The sequence below is a fragment of the Canis aureus genome, chromosome 29 (genome assembly GCF_053574225.1).
Source record: "Canis aureus isolate CA01 chromosome 29, VMU_Caureus_v.1.0, whole genome shotgun sequence".
Lineage (NCBI taxonomy): Eukaryota > Metazoa > Chordata > Mammalia > Carnivora > Canidae > Canis > Canis aureus.
In genome coordinates, this window is record NC_135639.1 from 16,199,088 (window position 1) to 16,219,008 (window position 19,921).

General features: G+C 37.4%; 1 protein-coding gene across 8 annotated transcripts in view; it reads right to left on the minus strand.

Moving 5' to 3' along the window:
• TDRD1 (tudor domain containing 1) overlaps positions 1 to 19,921 on the minus strand; it is a 53,343-nt gene that overhangs the window by 11,422 nt on the left and 22,000 nt on the right. For all 8 annotated transcript variants that reach the window (XM_077877551.1, XM_077877549.1, XM_077877553.1 and 5 more), the window contains 15 exons: positions 18,020 to 18,164; positions 15,870 to 15,975; positions 14,920 to 14,983; positions 13,815 to 13,919; positions 13,412 to 13,594; positions 12,779 to 12,922; positions 12,078 to 12,249; positions 10,918 to 11,004; positions 8,853 to 9,020; positions 8,622 to 8,729; positions 7,565 to 7,735; positions 5,554 to 5,796; positions 5,042 to 5,179; positions 2,047 to 2,157; positions 1,133 to 1,303 (listed from right to left, as the gene is read on the minus strand). In XM_077877551.1, the coding sequence (XP_077733677.1) occupies positions 1,133 to 1,303; positions 2,047 to 2,157; positions 5,042 to 5,179; positions 5,554 to 5,796; positions 7,565 to 7,735; positions 8,622 to 8,729; positions 8,853 to 9,020; positions 10,918 to 11,004; positions 12,078 to 12,249; positions 12,779 to 12,922; positions 13,412 to 13,594; positions 13,815 to 13,919; positions 14,920 to 14,983; positions 15,870 to 15,975; positions 18,020 to 18,164 (2,116 nt within the window). The remainder of the gene's footprint in view (positions 1 to 1,132; positions 1,304 to 2,046; positions 2,158 to 5,041; positions 5,180 to 5,553; positions 5,797 to 7,564; positions 7,736 to 8,621; positions 8,730 to 8,852; positions 9,021 to 10,917; positions 11,005 to 12,077; positions 12,250 to 12,778; positions 12,923 to 13,411; positions 13,595 to 13,814; positions 13,920 to 14,919; positions 14,984 to 15,869; positions 15,976 to 18,019; positions 18,165 to 19,921) is intronic.

Below are 19,921 nucleotides of genomic sequence, written 5' to 3' on the forward strand. Positions count from 1 at the left end.
AGAATTTCCAATTTAGTGGATCTTGGTTGGGAACTAAGAATCTGCAGTTTAAGTTCTCAAGTTGATGCTGCTTGTCCGGAGGCCACATTTTTTTTTTTTTTTTTTTAACATGGAGGCCACATCTTAAGCACAGACATAAAACATGGTAATTAAAAATGATCTGAAACATATTTAGTTAAGTAGAAAGAAAACATGCAAAAGGAAAGATAAAAAGCATCTATGCTTCCAGACATAAGCACTATTAACATTTTGTTATCAAATATTCCATAATTTTCATGTGCATATGCAAAGAAACCTTTGCAATAATAACAGCTATTATGGATATAATGCCAGGTAGCGTTAAGTGCTTTATATTTTTATCTCTTCTATTCTTAATGACTCTTTGAGGAAGAGGATAGAAACAGATGAGAAAACAGATGCACCAGAGACTTTGAATCACTTGCTAAGATTCTCACAGTAGGTAGGAGAGTAGGTTCCAGAGCCTGTCCTTATAATTATAATGCTGTCCTGTATCTCTTTTGTAACTTGCATGCTTCATGTACCTCATGAACAATTCTTTACATTAATAATACTTGGTTAACATCCCTTTAATTTCTGGGTGATAAGAGGAAACAATTAAAATCAAACTCTGCATGCCAGAAAAATTGTTTCTAAGCATTCATTTAGCCCTCACAACAATCAACTGAAATAGGTGTTACTATTGTCAATTATATGGATCATCATCTAACCAATCCTCTGTAATTGGCTTTTTAGGTGGTTTTGCTATTATTAACAGAAGTATAATGAATTTCCTTGTAGGTAAACTTTGAAATTCCAAGATCATGTCTTTGGGAATAAATTGTTATGAGTAAAAATGTGGAAACAAAAAGGAATATTTGAAACTCTTAAGTCTTGCAAAATGCCTGCAAGAAAACACACTGGTTTTTACTCTCAAGCACAGAAAAGTAGCTGCTTCCCTACTTTAACATCAATACTGAACATTTCAGCAAATACCTTCAAAAATACATTTCTAAATGTTATATGAAGCAGGATCTTCTAATTCAAATGTAAAATTATAAATGTTAATACTTAAAAGTGCATATACTCTAAGAATTAGAAAACAGTTGAGAAAGTTTCTTATTCTGCACCATACCTACTAACCAGCACCGTATCCCTTGAAATGGAAGTTTTAAAAATTTGGATGGGATCATTTGGAGTTCATCTGCAGTAACTTCTTCCATGTTCCCATAATCCACAAAATGGACTTTAATGTTTCCATCTGCTAAGATTTCCTTGACTAAAGCACGATACCAATTACCATCACCTATATTTAACACAAAGTTTGTAACATGGAACATTATTTCCCTTCTATTAACATTTGAACTTTCAATCTTCAACAACAACAAAAAACTTGTGTCTAAAGTAACCAAATAAATTTGCTCTCTTCTCCAGATGATGACTTTATTTTTCATTCAGAAATCCCCAGGTGAGTTCTCAAAATCCATTTTTAGAATACATCCAAAATTTTTACAGCACCACAACTTTAACATCAGATATAAATTAAATATTTCATTTATCACTCATCCAATAATTAAGAACATGAAAGTGAATGGAAGACTTCATAACCTTGAACATATCTGTCATCTGGACGCCTTATAATACTCTCGTAACTAAGGACAAATTTTTTTTTTTACTGGTTTTAGTAAAATAACACAAAAACTCATATAGTGAAATTAAAGTGTTTAATAAAATACACTTTCACACTAAACATGCATGGGGTGACCAGAAGAAACAATGAACCTGCAGTGAACAGGTTCCCTGTTACCTAACTTTAATATCAGAAATTTTGAAAGAAAAGCATTTAACAAAATTTAACAGAGCTGAGGTAATAAAATTTCATTTGTTACAAAGAGAAGACAAAACATGGTATTCTAAGCATCCATTTAGTCTTGATTGTGAGAAATATTTGCTTAAATATAAGGAGGAAAATACGCATTAAAAATAAGAGCTCAATGTCAGGAAACAGAAATTTCTATCAAAATCAAGACTGTTTCAACTGCAACTTACCTGCAAAAGAAGCACAACATGGTCTCCCTATTTCTGCCTTAAAATCACTGGGCACCTTCTGCTGGCAATATTCTGCTAATGACTTGTTCAAATCATTGAGTTTCCTTAAGGCTGAAAACAATACACATATCACATTCAATATTTAAAAAGCATGCAGAATACAGATTTTCCTTTAAAGTTAGGAAATGTTTTGATCATACAGTCTCAGGTACATTCCCAAACAACTATTAAGTATAGACGAGATGCTTTTCTCTTTTCCTTATTAAAAAGTTAACTGGGAAAATAAGTCATTATTAGTTCATGCTCTTGGTAACCCCCTACTATGGCACTATTACCAGCCTATCAGAGCATGCACACAAGCCTGTACAGAATGTGACATACAAGCTGTCCTGAAGGAGGACACATAATTACTATGTGGACGCACAGATGTCTGCTAAGGAAATTTAGAGGGCTGACTTATGTGTGCTAAGCTTTTATAGGAAATAGGAGAGACAAGGAGAGGGTACTCCAGAAGGAAGAAATGGCTCTGAGGTAAAGTATACAATTAAGCAGTCAAAACTTACTCGGAGGGAGCAGTTTGGCAAAGTAGGGAAATGGAAGGTGAATCACTCAAACACACCAGCCAGAAGCTGGAGAGCTTTAAAATGCTGAAGGGTGCCTAGGTGGCTCAGTCAGTTAAGCATCCAATTCTTGATTTCAGCTCAGGTCATTATCTCAGGGTCTTAAGACAGATCCTCCCCCCCACCCTTCTGGCTCCCTGTTCAGCTCAGAGAATGCTTCTCTCCCTCTTCTTCTCCCTCTGCCCCTCACCTGGCTCACACACTCTTTCTTAAAATAAATTTAAAAATTAATCTTTAAAAAAAAAAAAGAAAAGAAAAAACTATGTAAATTTGCCTCTCAGTCCAAGACCTAGTGGAGAATGAAAGTGCATAAGTCATTTACAGTATTTTACCATTTAAGCAAACAGGGATACATACATTCACACAAGCATATGTAGACTACCCTTCTTTTTTCTTTTTGCATAGATTTTTAAAAAAATTTATTTATTCATTCATGACAGACACGGAGAGAAAGAGGCAGAGACACAGACAGAGGGAGAAGCTCCCTCCAAAGAGGGAGCCTGATGTGGGAGTTGACCCCGGGTCTCCAGGATCACACTGAAGGCGGCACTAACTGCTGAGCCACCCGGGCTGCCCTCATAGACTACTAAAAAGATATTTAGAAAATTGAGAGAGGGACTGAGAAACTTACTTCCCACTATATACTCTTTTTAATTTTTGAATTTCGTACAATATGCTTGTATAATCACCTATGAAAATAAAAACTTCAAAAATTTTTAATTTTATATGAAATCGTGGCCTATCTACCAGATGATTCCAAAAGGAGGAATGACAATCTCACAAACTGGGAACCAGATAGGGACGTAGGCACCTAGTTTAAAGTCCCCAAGTGACAGAGAAGAAAATCAAGGTTTAGAAATGTTAAAATTAATAATGCCTATCAGAATACCTCAAAAAAAAAAGAAGGAAAATACAAGTGTGAGAATGTGGAGCAGCTAAAACTCTCAAACTGACAACTGTCATAATCACCATGGAAACTTTTTAGCATTCATTGGTCAAAGCTGAAAATATATATGCCCTTTAGGATATGGCCAGTAATTTCATTCCTGGGTATATATTCAAAAGAAACACATATACACATGCACCAAATTTGCATGGAAATGTTTATACCAATATAATTTTATAGCTCAGAACTAGAAATAACCCACGTCTAACTTTATAAAAGAAACAAATTTGCAATACAGTCAATGTGACAAGAAACAGGATACTGCTACATGTAAAAATGAAGAAATGACCTCACAAACAATGTGAAAAAAGATGACAAGGCACACAGGAGTACGTATTGTATGATTACATTTATGTAAAGTTCAAAACCAGGAAAAACTATGCTATTAGAAGGCAGGAGAGCATTAACTTTTTTTTTTTTTTTAATTTAGGATAGTCACAGAGAGAGAGAGAGAGAGAGAGAGAGGCAGAGACATAGGCAGAGGGAGAAGCAGGCTCCATGCACCGAGAGCCCGATGTGGGACTCGATCCCGGGTCTCCAGGATCACGCCCTGGGCCAAAGGCAGGCGCCAAACCGCTGGGCCACCCAGGGATCCCAAGCATTAACTTTTTAAAGTGAAGGTGTAGTCATCAAAAGAGGCACACGGAGGTTTGAAACTTCTGGATTACTGGTAATGCTTCACTTCTTGACCAAGATATTGGTTATTCAGGGTTTTGCCTTAGTGTAGTAATAACACATTATCACAACGTGCACTTATATAGATGAACGTTATGCTTTAATAAAATCAACCATTATATTTAATTTTCAAAAATGAATTTAAGGGACACCTGGGTGGCTCAGTGGTTGAGCATCTGCCTTTGGCTCAGGGTGTGATCCCAGGGTCCTGAAATTGAATCCCACATCAGGTTCTCCATAGGGAACCTGCTTCTCCCTCTGCCTATGTCTCTGCCCTTCTCTCTGGGTCTCTCATGAGTTAAAAAAAATAAAGAATTTAAAACACATTCTGTGGAATCCAAACTGATTTGATTACTAAGAGATTTTTTTAAAAGATTTTTATTTATTTATTCATGAGAAACAGAGAGAGAGAGAGAGGCAGAGACACAGGCAGAGGGAGAAGCGGGCTCCATACAGGGAACCTGATGTGGGACTCAATCCTGGGTCTCCAGGATCACACCCTGGGCTGAAGGCGGCGCTAAACCACTGAGCCACCTGGGCTGCCCTGATTATTAAGAGATTTTTGAAAATAGAAATAATGGCTTAAAATGGAATAAAAAGCAATTAAGTATAACCAAATCTTTCTTGGAAGTAGAAATACCCACTTGACCCTTCTTGAAAAGACAGTACTTCTATTATTCAGTAAACTCCTCTTCAGTTAGAAGCTATACCACTGTATTTGTAAGAAAAAAATAAATGAGAGGAGTCCACTTACCATCCTCTTGAAGTACATGGCAATAAAATTCTCCAGGACTGTACATCATACAGACCACAACATCTACTGTTTGGTCAACAGCAAGTTCAACCCATGTCCACTCCAATGGATTTAGTTTTTCTTCTACACCCAAGGGATCTGTGAAAATAAATGAACTTATGCAAAATAGGGTCAAAGTGAGGATAAGAGATGGGGCTGGTGAGGAATCTGCTTTTGAAGAACTGAATTTCCAGTGACTTTTTTTTAGTGACTTTACAGGAAAGTTCATTGGTATTACAGTTAGCCATAACTACACCTCACTGAATTTCAAATTCACATTTCTGACTGATCCTTCAGCTGTAGTGACCCACAGTTGTTTTGCTTTTTTCAGTTTTCCAACATACTCATAATGTATTTAAATGAAGGCTTGATTCAAAAAGACACAACATCCATTCTTTCTGAGAGTGCGAGCATCCGCACATACACAAAACCATCTGAACTCCAGCACATCATCGAGTAGACATTTTACTTACCGTTGGCTTCTTTCATGACACTGGGTTTTTCTGCCAACATCCCTGTCTCCCCAACAGCAAAGCCAGCATCTTTAAGAGCCTGAGCAATGCTGACGTGAGGCGTCACAGATTTATCTACGAGCTCCACCAGGGAGCTGTTTTCCAGCTTGTCTGCCACTCTCACCATGATTATTTTGTTCTGCACAATTTTTTTCATCAGACAAATAGCTTCTGGAGTCCAAATTCCTAATGATGGCTTTACACCTAGCAAGGAATTTTTAAAAGAATATTAAAATCCTTCTTATAACAGGCATTTAGAAATTTAGATCCTAGTTTCCAAAAAGTTAAACCTAAGGAATTTGACAAACACCAAAACCAAAAAGTCCCACCTGAGCAGAAGGATTTTCTAATTAAAATGAAGGCAACATTACAAAGAAAAAGCCTATAGAAAACTGTTGTACTTCTATGTAAACAAACCATAATTCCATCGATATAAAATGTCCAGAAAAGCAAATCTCGAAGACAATAGATGAGTGATTTCCTGGGGTGCTAGGATTAACTACCACCTGGCACAAGAAATTTCATCAGGGTAATGTCTATACAATTCAGTAAATTTACTAAAAATTACTGAATTGTATATACCTAAGACTGAGAATCATAGGTATATAGATTATATCCCAAGAAGTTTAGAAAGTTATAAACAAAAATATCAAACGGTCCAGGAAGAAATACTGGTCCTTACAATGACATAAAAAACATCTGCAGCACTTATTGCAAAGGCACTTGCAAATCAATAACCCAAGGTTATGCCTAGTCTTTTCATAAGAATACAAGTAACTCAGGAAAAAAACGTTCAGCCTCACAGTAATAAAGTAATTGAAATGATTTAGTTTTAACCTCCCAAAACTGCCAACATGAAACAACAAAGAGGTGTATCTATTTGGTGTACAAACACATGAAGGAACGGGTGCCATGCTTGCTACCTTTCTGGTAGATGTGTAAACTAGTTCTACCCTTTTTGGAGAACAATCATAATATATATCAGAAACATGAAAAGAAACATATCCACAGACACCTCCATTTCACCTAAGGAGGAATTTTGTAGAACGACATTTTGCAGCCAATCCTAACGAAAGGATCTTGGACAGGTTGCAAAATGTAGTTAAAAGAACACTGCTATGGGACGCTTGGGTGGCTCAGTCAGTGAAGTGTCTGCCTTTGGCTCAGGTCATGACCCCAGGGTCCTGGAATAGGGATCCACGTCGGGCTCCCCGCTCAGCAGGGAGTCTGCATCTCCCTCTGTGCCACCAACAACCCCGCCCCATCCACTCATGCTTGCTCCCTCTTCCTTGTTCTCTGAAATAAATAAAATCTTAAAAAAAAAAAAAGTCACTGCTAGTAGCAAAGCCTTGGAAATATCCTTCTGATAATCAGAAAGTACTTTAATTTTGATATATCTGAATGAAGGTTATAGAAGTCAATTTATTAACATGGAAAAAAAGCTCTGGCTCCTGGTGGGATAAATTTTATATACAATAATACTAAGCAGGGACACCTGAGTGGCCTTCAGCTCAGGTTGTGATTCCAGAGTTCCCAGGGTTGAGACTTATATCAGGCTCCCTGAAGAGAGCCTGCTCCTCCCTCTGCCTATGTCCCTGACTCTGTGTCTCTCATGAATAAATAAAAATCTCAAAACAAAATAATCCTAAACATATGTTCATAATGTTCATACTGTTTTAATAAGGTTTTGTCCTACTTTATGTAATGAGTCAGCTTCTATGATATTTATCAATAATGCAGACTCTACGAATAGCAGAAAATAACTTCATAACCACAGATACATTAAACTTATTTATTAGAGAGAGCAAAATAGTCCTGTGTATTTGAAATGTTCTATTAAGGATTATTTTTGCATTAAGAGAAGTTATATCTAAACACATTCTTTTATTTTCTGGGTAGTTTAATCTCAATTCTAATGCTCTTACTTTAGGTTTTAATATTTTAAGAATATGGGGCCACAAAAACATCTTACCTGCCAGCACACACTTTATAGCTTGCATTGGCAATTCCAACAGTTTTGGAGTTATGGGACAAAGTCTCGTCAAACTAAGGATTTCAAAGTTTCCATAATCTACATATCCAACCAGTACAGATTGTTCAGAAGCATAAGCTAAAACAGAGGCACGGTACCACTGATCATCCTCTGAAAAAAGGAGATACTCCATCTCAGATGATTTTTCAGTGCAGATACAAACAAAAACTTTACCTCTCAAATCTAGACATAGTCTTCTGTAGGTCTTACTTTAACAGAATATTAAGCTTTATAGAACAACATATGCTTGGTCAACATTGCTACTTGTGCTTCTCACAAGCCTTCAACTCCTAAAATCTCACCTTTATGCTTATCTTACTAGACCACTCACGTCCTTGGCAGTCATGCCTTACAACATGCTTTGTCTTCCCCACAGACACTTAACTCCTTAGGACAGAGAGCATGTCCAGATCTTGTGAATGAATCCACAATGATGCCTAATCAATACAGGAACAATTTGCTAAGCATCAAGCAGGGCTAATTTTAGAATACCTGGCAGTAGGAGTCAACTAGACTCCACTGACCAGGCAATCAATTTAATGGAGGCACATTTGTGTCTCCCCTTCTTGTATCTCCCCTCTGTGAGGCCAATGACTTCTTTCCCTTCAGCAGAGAAAAAATGAACCCAGTCATCATAGCTGTGCCATGACAGCTCCATGCTTCCAGGCCCTCTTGCTAGTCCCAAGAAAACTGGCGAACACATAACCTTGGAAGATTACATGTTTATATACTGATATAAATGGAATTATCTGCAAAAGTCCACAAAAACTAAAGTGCTAATGAAACAATAGCAACTTCCTTTACCAACTCCTCCAGCATTTACAGGCCTTCTTTCATTACAGAAATTTAATTGTTTCACTGTACATATTTAAAAATATGATTGGTGCACTTTAATACTCAGACTTCGAATGCAGCCATCCAACTCAAACTGAAGATTGTTTCATTTCTTTTTACTTCATTATAAGTTTAAAAAAATTCAGTAATACTCTTCCGTTACCTGAGAATCGTGCACAACAGATATCACCAATGGTTGGATAAAAATCTGAGCGTGGAGACACTTGACCACAGTACTCACTAAGGGATGCCTGAAGTTCAGCGAGCTTATCTGCAGATATAGATCACATCTTAAAATAAATACAAATCTGTAAGTTAACTTCCCTTTCACTTTTTCACTCTCTTGAAGTATATAAGGCTATACTGATAGCACAAAACAAGAAACTTTACTTACGTCCACTCTGTAGCTGTTGACAAAAAAAGTCTTCTGGAGTCTGAATGTGGGCAACCACACCACAGAACTCATCGCCTACATTCAAAGTTAACACTTTTGGGATTAGATCACTTCTGTCTACAACAATTTTGTTTTCAGCTGTCATTTTTCCAACATCCTCAAGGTCATCTTAACAGAAAACAAAAACAAGGCATTTTGGTTTCATTAATCAACATGTGGAGTTTTTCAGGCCCAATCAGGCTCCTTCCATACTATAAGCTACTCTTCCTTCCCAGAACACACTCCCAATCCCCCAGCAACTTCATCATTTCCTGCTCAGTGTGGTGTCACCTTAAAAGGCTTCTCTCCAAACCCAGGTTAGGTGCCTGTCCCAGGTGCTCCCACTGTACTCTGCATGAACTTCCTCCTCATACCATTTTATTATAATCTCTTCTATGTCTGCACTGACCACAGAATAACCGCCATGAAGGCACCTCCACAGTCCCTCAGTGCAGTAAATGCTGCCCAGAAGATTTTTGTTCCTTCCACGAGATACCTCTGCAACACTTGCTACTATTACTGATGACTGACTCCTAGAAGTACTCACCCTCCTGTTGCTCTGGCAACTTCTTCCCCATCCTTTGTCCACCTCTCCCATCATGGCTTCTCACTTGATGTTGTATGCCCCAGATTTATCTCCCTTTTTCCCCCCTCTCTCCACACTCACCCTAAGATGACATCATTTATGGTTTCAACTATGACTACTATCAGACAAGTATTTGGTATTCTCCAAATGGCAAAGAATTACTGAAAGCTTTTCAGGAGAGCTGTCATACCAAGATTTGTGTTTTGGGGGATATCATGTATGTAGTACTGTAAGAATACAGACAGGAGACAAAAGGTTAAGTCAGAAGGTTCTTGCAATTATCCATAAATGGTAAGGATTCCTCAACTAGAAAAACAGTAAGAAAACAAGTATTTTAAAACAGAAAAGTCTTATACAAAAGATATTCAGGAAGAAGAACCAATAAAGACTTGTCAACCAATCAGACAAAGCAAAGGACAAGAGGTAGGAATAAGGTAGATTTAAAGATGAATCAACCTTTTTTATGTAAAAGGATGCATCTGGGCAGCACCAGTGGCTCAGTGGTTTAGCGCCGCCTTCAGCCCAGGATGTGATCCTGGAGACCTGGGATTCAGTCCCACGTCAGGCTCCCTGAATGGATCCTGCATCTTCTCCCTGTGTCTCTGCCTCTGTCTCTCATGAATAATTTTAAAAATCTTTTAAAAAATAATAAAAGGATGCATCTAATCACAGCACCATTAACCTGGCAATCACCTCGGGATGAATAAGCAAGAGACGATGAGGTATGTTCACATCCAAAGTAACTGGCAAAAGGAACAAAGTAAAGAAAAAAACACTACAGTAACACATAAAACTGGGCAATGAGAAAATGAAATGTTGGTAGCAAAACTTCTTGGGGGGTGCCTGATTGGCTCATTCGGTTAAGCGGCTGCTTTTAGCTCAGGTCATGATCCCAGGGTCCTGGGATGGAGCCCCATGGCTGGCTCCCTGCTCAGCGTGGAGTCTGCTTCTCCCTCTGCTGCTCCCCCCTGCTCATGTGCACATGTACTCTCTCTGTCAAATAAACAGAACTTTAAAAACAAAACCAAAAAAACAAACCTTCTTGATTCTCATTATACTAAATGAAAAACCACACATGAGAAGTAAAAACTTTAAGAAGAAACACCATCTTACCAGAATAGAATGTTATACCCCTATTATTACTGCTGGCATACCCAAAAAAGAAGGAAAAATTTAACCCAGAATGTCACGATACTTACTACTTTAGAGATTTCTGATAATGTCAAGATGAACATGGAAGACAGGGAAGGAAAACAGGCAGGAAAGACTAAGATTAGACATAATGTACCACTAAATGAAAAAGTATCAAAGAATGGATTTCATTTCCATTAAATCTGACAGTGTGATAGCTCTGCCTTTTTTTTTTTTTTTGTTCAGTAGAGAAGATATTCTTTAGTACCTGCAGTCACTATACTGTTCAATATTAATCTGTATACTCACTTGGATCTGCACTTTGCTTCTTAGAATTTTGTGCCTTGGGTTTCAAGCCATATCCCATTTCTATGAGCACATCATCTAAGAGTTTTCCTAAAAATGATTAAGAAAATGTGTCATAATTGATATTATACCAAGTATTAGAAGAAAGGCATAAACATGAAACAAATGAATCACAATCATCTGATCTAGAGACTATAGCTATTAATATACTGGCTTATTTCTCAATTCAGCTTCTGTGTGCAAAATACAGTTTACTAATGTTCAAACTTAAAAATTGAGTCAAAATTCCAATTGTCATGTGGCAGGAAATTTTATAAAAAATATTTCACCTCAAATTCTAGGTAACATGAAAGATTTAGTTACCACCTCACTGGCATGAATATGGCCACCATTTAGGAGAAAAAATAAATTTAGTGTTAAACCAAGACTACTTTTCTCAGACATAAAGTCTGGCTGAAACAAGGGGTAGCCAGCATGACATAAACTTCAAGTTCCTTGAAACAGCATCCAGAAGCCAGAGTCCTAACACAAAACATACAAAGAAAGAAAATAGATTTTATACTTAATTTCACAAATGGCTTAACTGAATTTTCTAGCAAGTCACCAAGTGATGTGGGGTCTCTAAAAGCAAAAGATTAATACTTTGGAAACTGAGAAGCGATTATAAGCATACGGTCAGAAGTCACTTTTCAAACATACAGAAAGCTGGAACAGAAGAGTAGGATTCCAAGGCGTTTCTATCTCACACTTAAATACTAGGCACTTGGGGCTCAATACTAACCAAATGCAGTTCTGTAAAATTTCTTCAGGAAAAATGCACTTTGTGGTGAAACCATGGACATATACATAAATTATTGAGTTTTTCTCCATAAATGGGTAGAAGTCAGGAAAAGTGACCATAATGTCAATATCAAAAGGTTAGCACAGTCATCCCCACACTAAGTCTGCACCTAGCCTCTTAACCCATCCAGCTCCATGAACCTGTGCCGGGTCTCTGAACAACCGCAGGAGCAGGGCTAAAGCCATACTTTCATCACAACCTGAATGACTTCCGAGTGGAGCTTACTTGGCCTCACTTCATGTTTCTATTTTTTCTCTGCATTAATGGGTAAAGACTAAACATATTAAATGCTCCATGTGAAAAAGAAAGATTTTGATCTTACCTGAACTTGGCAGCATAACATCCACAGCAAAGGTAACCACTTCTTCTTTCAAGATGTCGACAATCTTTATAGAGCAATACTGCTCCATTAACAGCGATTTAATAGTTTTGACACATTCATTGCTCCAATTCCCCTCTGCTGGGATAACACTGGCCACAAAGCACTTTATGGCCTGAAAGATTTTACATGAATTACTAAAAAATTAGTGTTTGAAAATGATTTTTACTAATTAATAATGTGAAGAAAATATATTTCATGCTGAAAATTAATTAGAAGTCTTCAAGAACTAACCAAATGAACAATCTTATGTGTAAGTATCGGTCTCTTGTGCTACTCTATCCACAGTGCTTTTCCTTTTGGGACCTGAAGCTTGAGAAACTCATAAAAGGATAATAATTATCCCTCAAATACATATAAATTCAGGTTGCTTCCAGACAATGTAATCAACATAGAAATGACTGTTTTAAAAGATGTCCCTAAAAATGCTAAGTTTCTCATCTGAGAAAGTATTTAACTAAATAATGCTTATTAAATGGAGCCAAGAAAGCCACTGAGTACTTATCTACATAGTAAAAGATGAAAAATATACCAATAGGTACTTTTTCATAATAACCATCACAGAATAGAACAGGCAAATACTGTGCCCATCAAAATGGGGTCTTTGGGGACACTATTAGGCATTTAGAAAGTGAAAGACTCACACATGGAGGAAATAAACCAATGTTTCTGTTTAGTTGGTGAATTCTGTTTATTGGAATTATTTCTTCATTTCCATAATCAATATATAAGACTTGTGCCTTCTTCTGTAGCATATCAATTTCTTGTATTATTACTCTGTTCCAGGTCTGAAAGTGGAATATAAGGTGCTCGCGTCAAAACAGTATTTCACAATCTTAGGCTTACAAACTCTCAGCCAATCTACAGAACATGCAAGGGAAAGGCTACAGCTCTGTTCTGACATAGTCAAGTTGATTTTCTAAGAATCTGACTAAGAAATCCCAAAATTTGTCAATTTAGGAGACTTTAATATGCACAATTATCCCTGGGTTATTCTAACCCAGAAGATACTATGACACACAATGCCTCACTACAAAAATAAACACAAGCTCCAGGATTCACCATCAGTCTGTAACTGGCAGCAGGGGAGCCTACAAACAGAGCTGGAGGGGGCAAGGGCAGGCAGGAGGTGACCCAACAGACCTAGATTACTGACTGAGGATGAGATAGCCTCTTATTAAGCTGTCAAATGCATTATTAAAAGCTCTGGTGTCAAGTTTATATGACCAAAGTAAATTAAAACAGTGTATTAAATAATTAATTTCATCAGCAGTTACCTGATCAACAGTGTACTTGGCAACACAAACTTCCCCCTTAACAGGAATGTAATCTTCCTCCTGAGTCATATTTGCATATGTTTCCTTGAAGCTCCTAGATAGTTGGTTCATGTATTCTAAAACTTCTGAAGAATATAACTGCACGTAAAAGTCACTTGGGTGTTTGAATTCAGTAACTGTACCCTTTCAAAAGATGGAAAGGTGCAATAATTCACGGAGAACACAAGCAAATGTGAACTTAACACTTTCTAATAATTTAAAAAAGGTATTACAAGACAGTTTTTGCAATCTATCAATTTCATCAGTTACATTCTGTAGCTATCTTATAAACTCAAACTAAAAACAGGAAACAAGGAATAACAGTCTATAGTTCTTTGGATCTCTGTCTATAGAAATTAAATACCTTTATTTCCATGGTTTTCCTGAGCTGTAGACTTCTCAAATCAGAAAACATTATTTTATCAGTACAAATGGCTATTTCTTTAGTAACTCCAAGAGGGTAGTCACTCTAGGGTTTAAAAAAAAAAAAAAAAAAACACGTGAGTCAAAGAAATAGTGTATACCTTTGAGAGCTGATAAAAGCCTCTGTCCATAGGCAATGTACATAGCACTGGGATCACTCAAGAATCAGGCCAAAATGGGCTAATAATGTTGAGTATAAAATAAAAAGAGGGGGTGGGGGGCACCTGGGTGGCTCAGTGGATGAGTGTCTGCCTTTAGCTCAGGTCATGAGCCCAGGGTCCTGGGATTGAGTTCCACATCAGGCTCCCCAGGGAGCCTGCTTCTCCCTCTATGTTTCTGCCTCTGTCTCTCATGAATAGATAAATTAAATCTTTTAAAAAATAAAATAAAAAAGGGGGGTTATATTGTACTTGTTAACATCTTATAAGAATAAATATTTAAGGAAGTCAGATCTTAAGCAGAAGCTAGAACCAGCTAAAGAAGGCTAAAAATTAGACAAGCACTAGTGATATTTTTCAGATTATGAATAAGCCCATATAATCATCTAACTGGAAGAGGGGTATTACAGAAAAAAATGCTTTGATAATAGGAACCTATTAGAACGCAGTACACAAAGCCCAAGAATGTGTTCATCTGGGGTTACAGACAGGGGCTCTTTCTCAGGAGTCCAAATGATTTTACACTAAGACACAGGCATCCCAAGTCCTTCTGGGAAAAGTGCTGGTCACACACTATGCTCAAAAACCCTAAAAAGTCACCCAATCGGTTATTAAGGTATATAGATTTATTCAACAGGAAACTTTTTTTAAATAAACACTGGTACAGGGGTGCCTGGTTGGCTCAGTCAGAGGAGTCTGCAACTCATTCTTGGATCTCAGGGTTGTTGAGTTTGAGCCACATGTTGAGACTGGAGATTACATGAATAAACTTTGGTGAAATGCAGAAATAAGAAATAAGCAATACATATTTTATTTAGCTTAAGTCTTCTTAATTCAATAAAAGGAAGTCATTCAAAATTGACTGTAAAGGCAAAAAATACATCATACCTCATTTTTCACTTCCATGTTCTTTGTTTCAAAAGGTGATTTACTAGCTTCATGTTTATGGAAACTGAAATAAAGCAGCTGATTATAATACTTATAGTACGGAGTCAGTTAAGAGTAGGGGCCACATGATGCTAAATTCTCAATCAACAAAATCCAGGAAGGAGAAAAACAGCTTCCTTCAGAGAGAATCACAGTAGTAACAAAACAAAATAGTACACAGCTAGCCATGGGACAGTCTACCCTGTGTGTGGGCTGGCCTAGCCCACAGCCACCTAATTAAAGGGATATATACAGGGCCACGATCTCCAGGCCCAAGCTTTCCTATCTGCAAAATGGAGATAATCGCTACAGGTTCTCAACAGTTTTGAGGATCAAATGAGGTTACAGATGTGAAATTGCTGTCTAAACTGGTAAATTCCATGCCTGGAAGAATTTTGTATTTTTAAATCACAACTCAAGAGGCACTGTGAGAGTTCTACCTTCCCAAACTTCAGGAAAGAACAGGTTAAAAAGTAAGGCATTCTAGGGACACTTGGTGTCTCAGCGGTTGAGCACCACCTTCAGCCCAGGGCCTGATCCTGGAGACCCAGGATCAAGTCCCACCTCGGGCTCCCTGCAGGGAGCCTGCTTCTCCCTCTGCCTCTCTCTCTGTGTCTCTCATGAATAAGTAAATAAAATCTTATTTTTAAAAAAGGCATTCTAAAGCTCTGATGATTACAAACTCAAATTTCTAACCATGAATATGTGCTAATAAAATTATATTCATGAGAACTCAGTCCTGAGTTTGTAAGCTGTTCATTTCAGATTTGAACCCTTTATGTTATACCTCAAATAAAAAGTGACAACTTCTACATAGATAGGCCTGCTTACCTCATTTGATCCTTACACTATTAAAAAAAACCCACAACCCTTTTAAATATTCTCTAATGAATAAAAAAAATTACACTTACTTTTGTTGAACAGGTTTGCACACAATGCTGTGTGCCGACCAGTCCCTTCTCTGGCATGCTATGGAGCAATAGTATGTCTGCTTGCACTGTGAACACCTCAGCGATCCTACAGAACACAGCCCAGTGTTTTATTCCAAGGATTTGTTGCTGAGAGCAAGACATTTTCAAAGACCAGACATATCAAACACCATTCTATTAACCACATCTAGAAGATTACTTGAAAAAGATTATGCTGTTTATGACTAGGTGCTAAGACTAAATTTTTGCAGCTTTCTCAAACTGCAAATAGGAATGCAAAGATGAAAATGAAGACAGAATGAAAACATAACTGACTTTCCTAAAGTAGAGTCCAGAACACCTTATAAAAGGAACAAAGCAAATATAAAATGTGTGGTAGTGAAAACAGACTTGTGCAAGCAGACTCAGACATAGCTTACCATTTCACACTATTAAAAAAATATATAAGACAAAAACCAACGAAGAAAAATCACACCCAGAAAAACCCAGAAGTTTTAAAAATAAAGTACTAAAAAAAATCCTATGAATATACAGGCAGAAAACAAAAAAAGAAACAAAAAAACACGTAACAAAAATCCAGGCTGGCCTTGAATGCTTCTACTCTAAACAGAAGGAAACAAAGGAGGGGTGCCTAGATGGCTCAGTCAGTTAGGAGGCTGCCTTCTGCTTAGGTCATGATCCTGTAGTGCTGGGATCAAGCCCTCCCCCCTTAAGGTCTCTGCTCAGCAGGGAGTCTGCTTCTCCCCCTCCCCCTGCTCATGCTTGTGCGTCTCTTTCTCTTTCTCTGAAATAAAATCTTTATAAAAAGAAAAAAAGGAGCTAAATATCCAAATAGCCAGTAAGCAATGAAATACTCAAAATCATTCACTGATCATAAGGGAAATGCAAGTTAAAACCACAATGAGATACCACTAAACAACCATGAGAAGGGCTAAAGTTGAAAAGACCAACAAAACTGAATGACAAAGATGTGGAACCACCACATCTTGTCATAAAGATGATGTGGACCCATTATCACTGGGAAGGTAAAAAGGGACAAGTACTTTGGAAAATGGTTTGGCTGTTTCCTCTAAAGTTAAACATATATCTAACCTTTGACTCAGCAATTATACTCCTAGGTATGTACTCAAGAGAAAGGAAAACCTATACCCACCCAAGGACTTGTACAAAAATGTGTAGAGAGCTCTATTCATAATAGCTAAAAGCTAAACACAAGCAAAATGTTCAACATAAAACCAGATAAATTGTGATATAATCATACAAATATTACTCAGCAACAAATAATACTGTGTATAGAACACGGATCAATCTAAAAAAATATTGTTTTAAATTATAAAAAGCTTTATACAAAAGAGTCGATACTGTAAGATTCCATTTATATGTAATTCTAAAACTGGCAAAGTTTTGACGTGGATGGAACTGGAGGGTATTATGCTGAGTGAAACAAGTCAATCAGAGAAGGACAGACATTATATGGTCTCATTCATTTGGGGAATATAAATAATAGTGAAAGGGAATAAAGGGGAAAGGAGAAAAAAATGAGTGGAAATATCAGAAAGGGAGACAGAACATGAGAGACTCCTAACTCTGAGAAACAAACAAGGGGTGGTGGAAAGGGAGGTGGGCTGAGGGTGGTGGTGACTGGGTGACGGGCACTGAGGGGGGCACTTGATGGGATGAGCACTGGGTATTATGCTAAATGTTGGCAAACTGAACACCAATAAAAAATAAATATAAAAAATTTTTTTAAATCAAACTGGCAAAGTTAATTTATGGTGTAAAAAAACAGCATGGTCATCTCTAGCGGGTATAGAGACTCTGGAAGGGGCTAGGAGGGAACTTTCTAAGAAGATGGAAATATTCTGTATCTTGATAGGCATGTAAATTGGTGCGTGCCAAAGCATGTAAATTTTATCACAAACAAAACTATAGGCAATAAGAAGTAAGGAAGCAGCAAGAGTGGAAAGGTACAGATGAACAAGAACTATATGGTGTTGGTAGCTGAAGTTGAGATGGGTATATAGTACACACTATTCTGTTCATACTTAATATGTTTTAAAACCTTTAATAATAAAAAATATTTTTCAAATGTGTGAAAAAATAATCCAGACACGTGAGGGAAATATGCTTACCAAATAGGCCACAGCGATGGCAAGTTGTTGACCGAAGAGGAGGTCCTAAGGAGTTGAAGAGTGCTGAATTATTTATGGACAAGGAATTCTCAACCAACTTGTGTACTTTTTTTGATTTTGCAGGAGGCACATTATTGCTAGGCTTCTATTAAGAAAAAAGAATAGTAATATTAAAACTTGGTAGCAATTGTTTTTAAATACCATATTTGGGATTTCCTTTTTTGGGCAGATAAAATAGATGTACCTTTCTCTATCCTCCCGTTAAGTGCAACTAAAAAACCCTCAACTTGTGGTTAAACAAATATAAGTTCACTTTGAAAGAAGTCAGCAGGTAGCCTACAAACTTGGGACCCAGAGAAGATAATGAGTTTCTTCAGTTTTCTTTTTGCCTCACATACCCCAGACATGGTTCTGGAGAAGCCAGCAACCCAGAAATGCCAAAAGGTACAGGCAATAAAACCCCCAATAGAAAGTCTTTTCCCTTTAGCCAAAAGACCAGGAAAAGGGCAGCCCAACGATATAGAAAAATTTAGTAAGTGTTTTACCCTAGACAAACACCACAGAAAAAACCGTGGCCCTGTTCTAGAGTAGGGACCTGGCACTTCATCCCTGGGAGTGTCCTCATAAAGCCCATATAGGGAACCTGACTTCTACCCAGCAAGTACTCCCCCTCCCTCAACCATTACTGGGGTGGTAGAAGAGGAGGCCTTGTAGAGAGTCAGGACTTTTCATCACCATTCAAAGGTAATGAGTGTCTCCAAACACTCTAATTCTCCTCCCTGGCACACCTACTCTCTCCCCCACTCCATCTCACTCCTTTATCAGTAAAGAGGCACTAATCATTCCCAGGCAGGGAGATGGTATCACATGAGGCCTACCAGGAAGCTGGAACTCCCACCCTCAACCAAACACAAGGAAGCTTGGTCCTTGAGTGCCAAATGAGACTGAATGGGGAACCTAGACATTGATTCCTACCTGGAAGCACCCACTTTCCTCTGATATAGGGTCAGAGGAAGCTGGCCAAAACAAAGTTTAAGATACAGAATTTCATTAACATAATAGCCCAAATGTCCAAGTTTCAATAGAAAGTAACTTGTCATACTAGGAAACAGGAAAATCATAACTGAATTTAAAGAAAAGGATGCCAACACCAAGATGAGTTTATTTTAAAGCAGCCATTGATACTTCAATAAGCAATTATAAGCACACTTGAAGCAAATGAAAAGAGTCTCAACAAAGCAACAGAAGATATAAAGAAGAGCCAAATATAAGCTTTACAACTGAAAAGTAAAGTAACAAACATTAAAAATATAATGACTCAATAGCAATGGAGGCAACAGAGGAAAGGATCAGTAAACTTGAAGACTGAACAACAGAAACTGCCTAATCTAACAAGAGAGAGAAAAAGTGAAGAAAAAACTAAATTAAAAGAGCCTCAGAGACCTATGACACTATCACAAAATATTTAACATTCATGTCTTTGGAGTCCCAGGAGAGGAGAAAGAAGGTAGGGTAGAGAAGTTCTCCAACAAAAAAAATTACCCCAAACTTATAAAATTTGGCAAAAGTATAAATCTACAAATTCAAGCTGAGCAAATCCCAAACCAAATCAAATAAATCCACACCAAGATGCATATAGTCAAACTTCTTCAAGCTAAAGACAGAAAAGCTTAAAAGCAGAGAGAGGAAAATGATGTCTTATCTACAGGGGAAAAAGTAATTCAGAAGAGAATAGATTTCTCAACAGATCCCATGCAGAGCAGGAGGAAGTCACACAACATTCTTCAAGTGCTAAAAGAAAACTGTTAGCTGAGAAACTTATCCAGGAAAAGTGTCCTGTAGGAATGAAGAAATCAAGAATTCTTGAATGAAAGAAAACTAAGAAGTTGTCACCAGCAGACC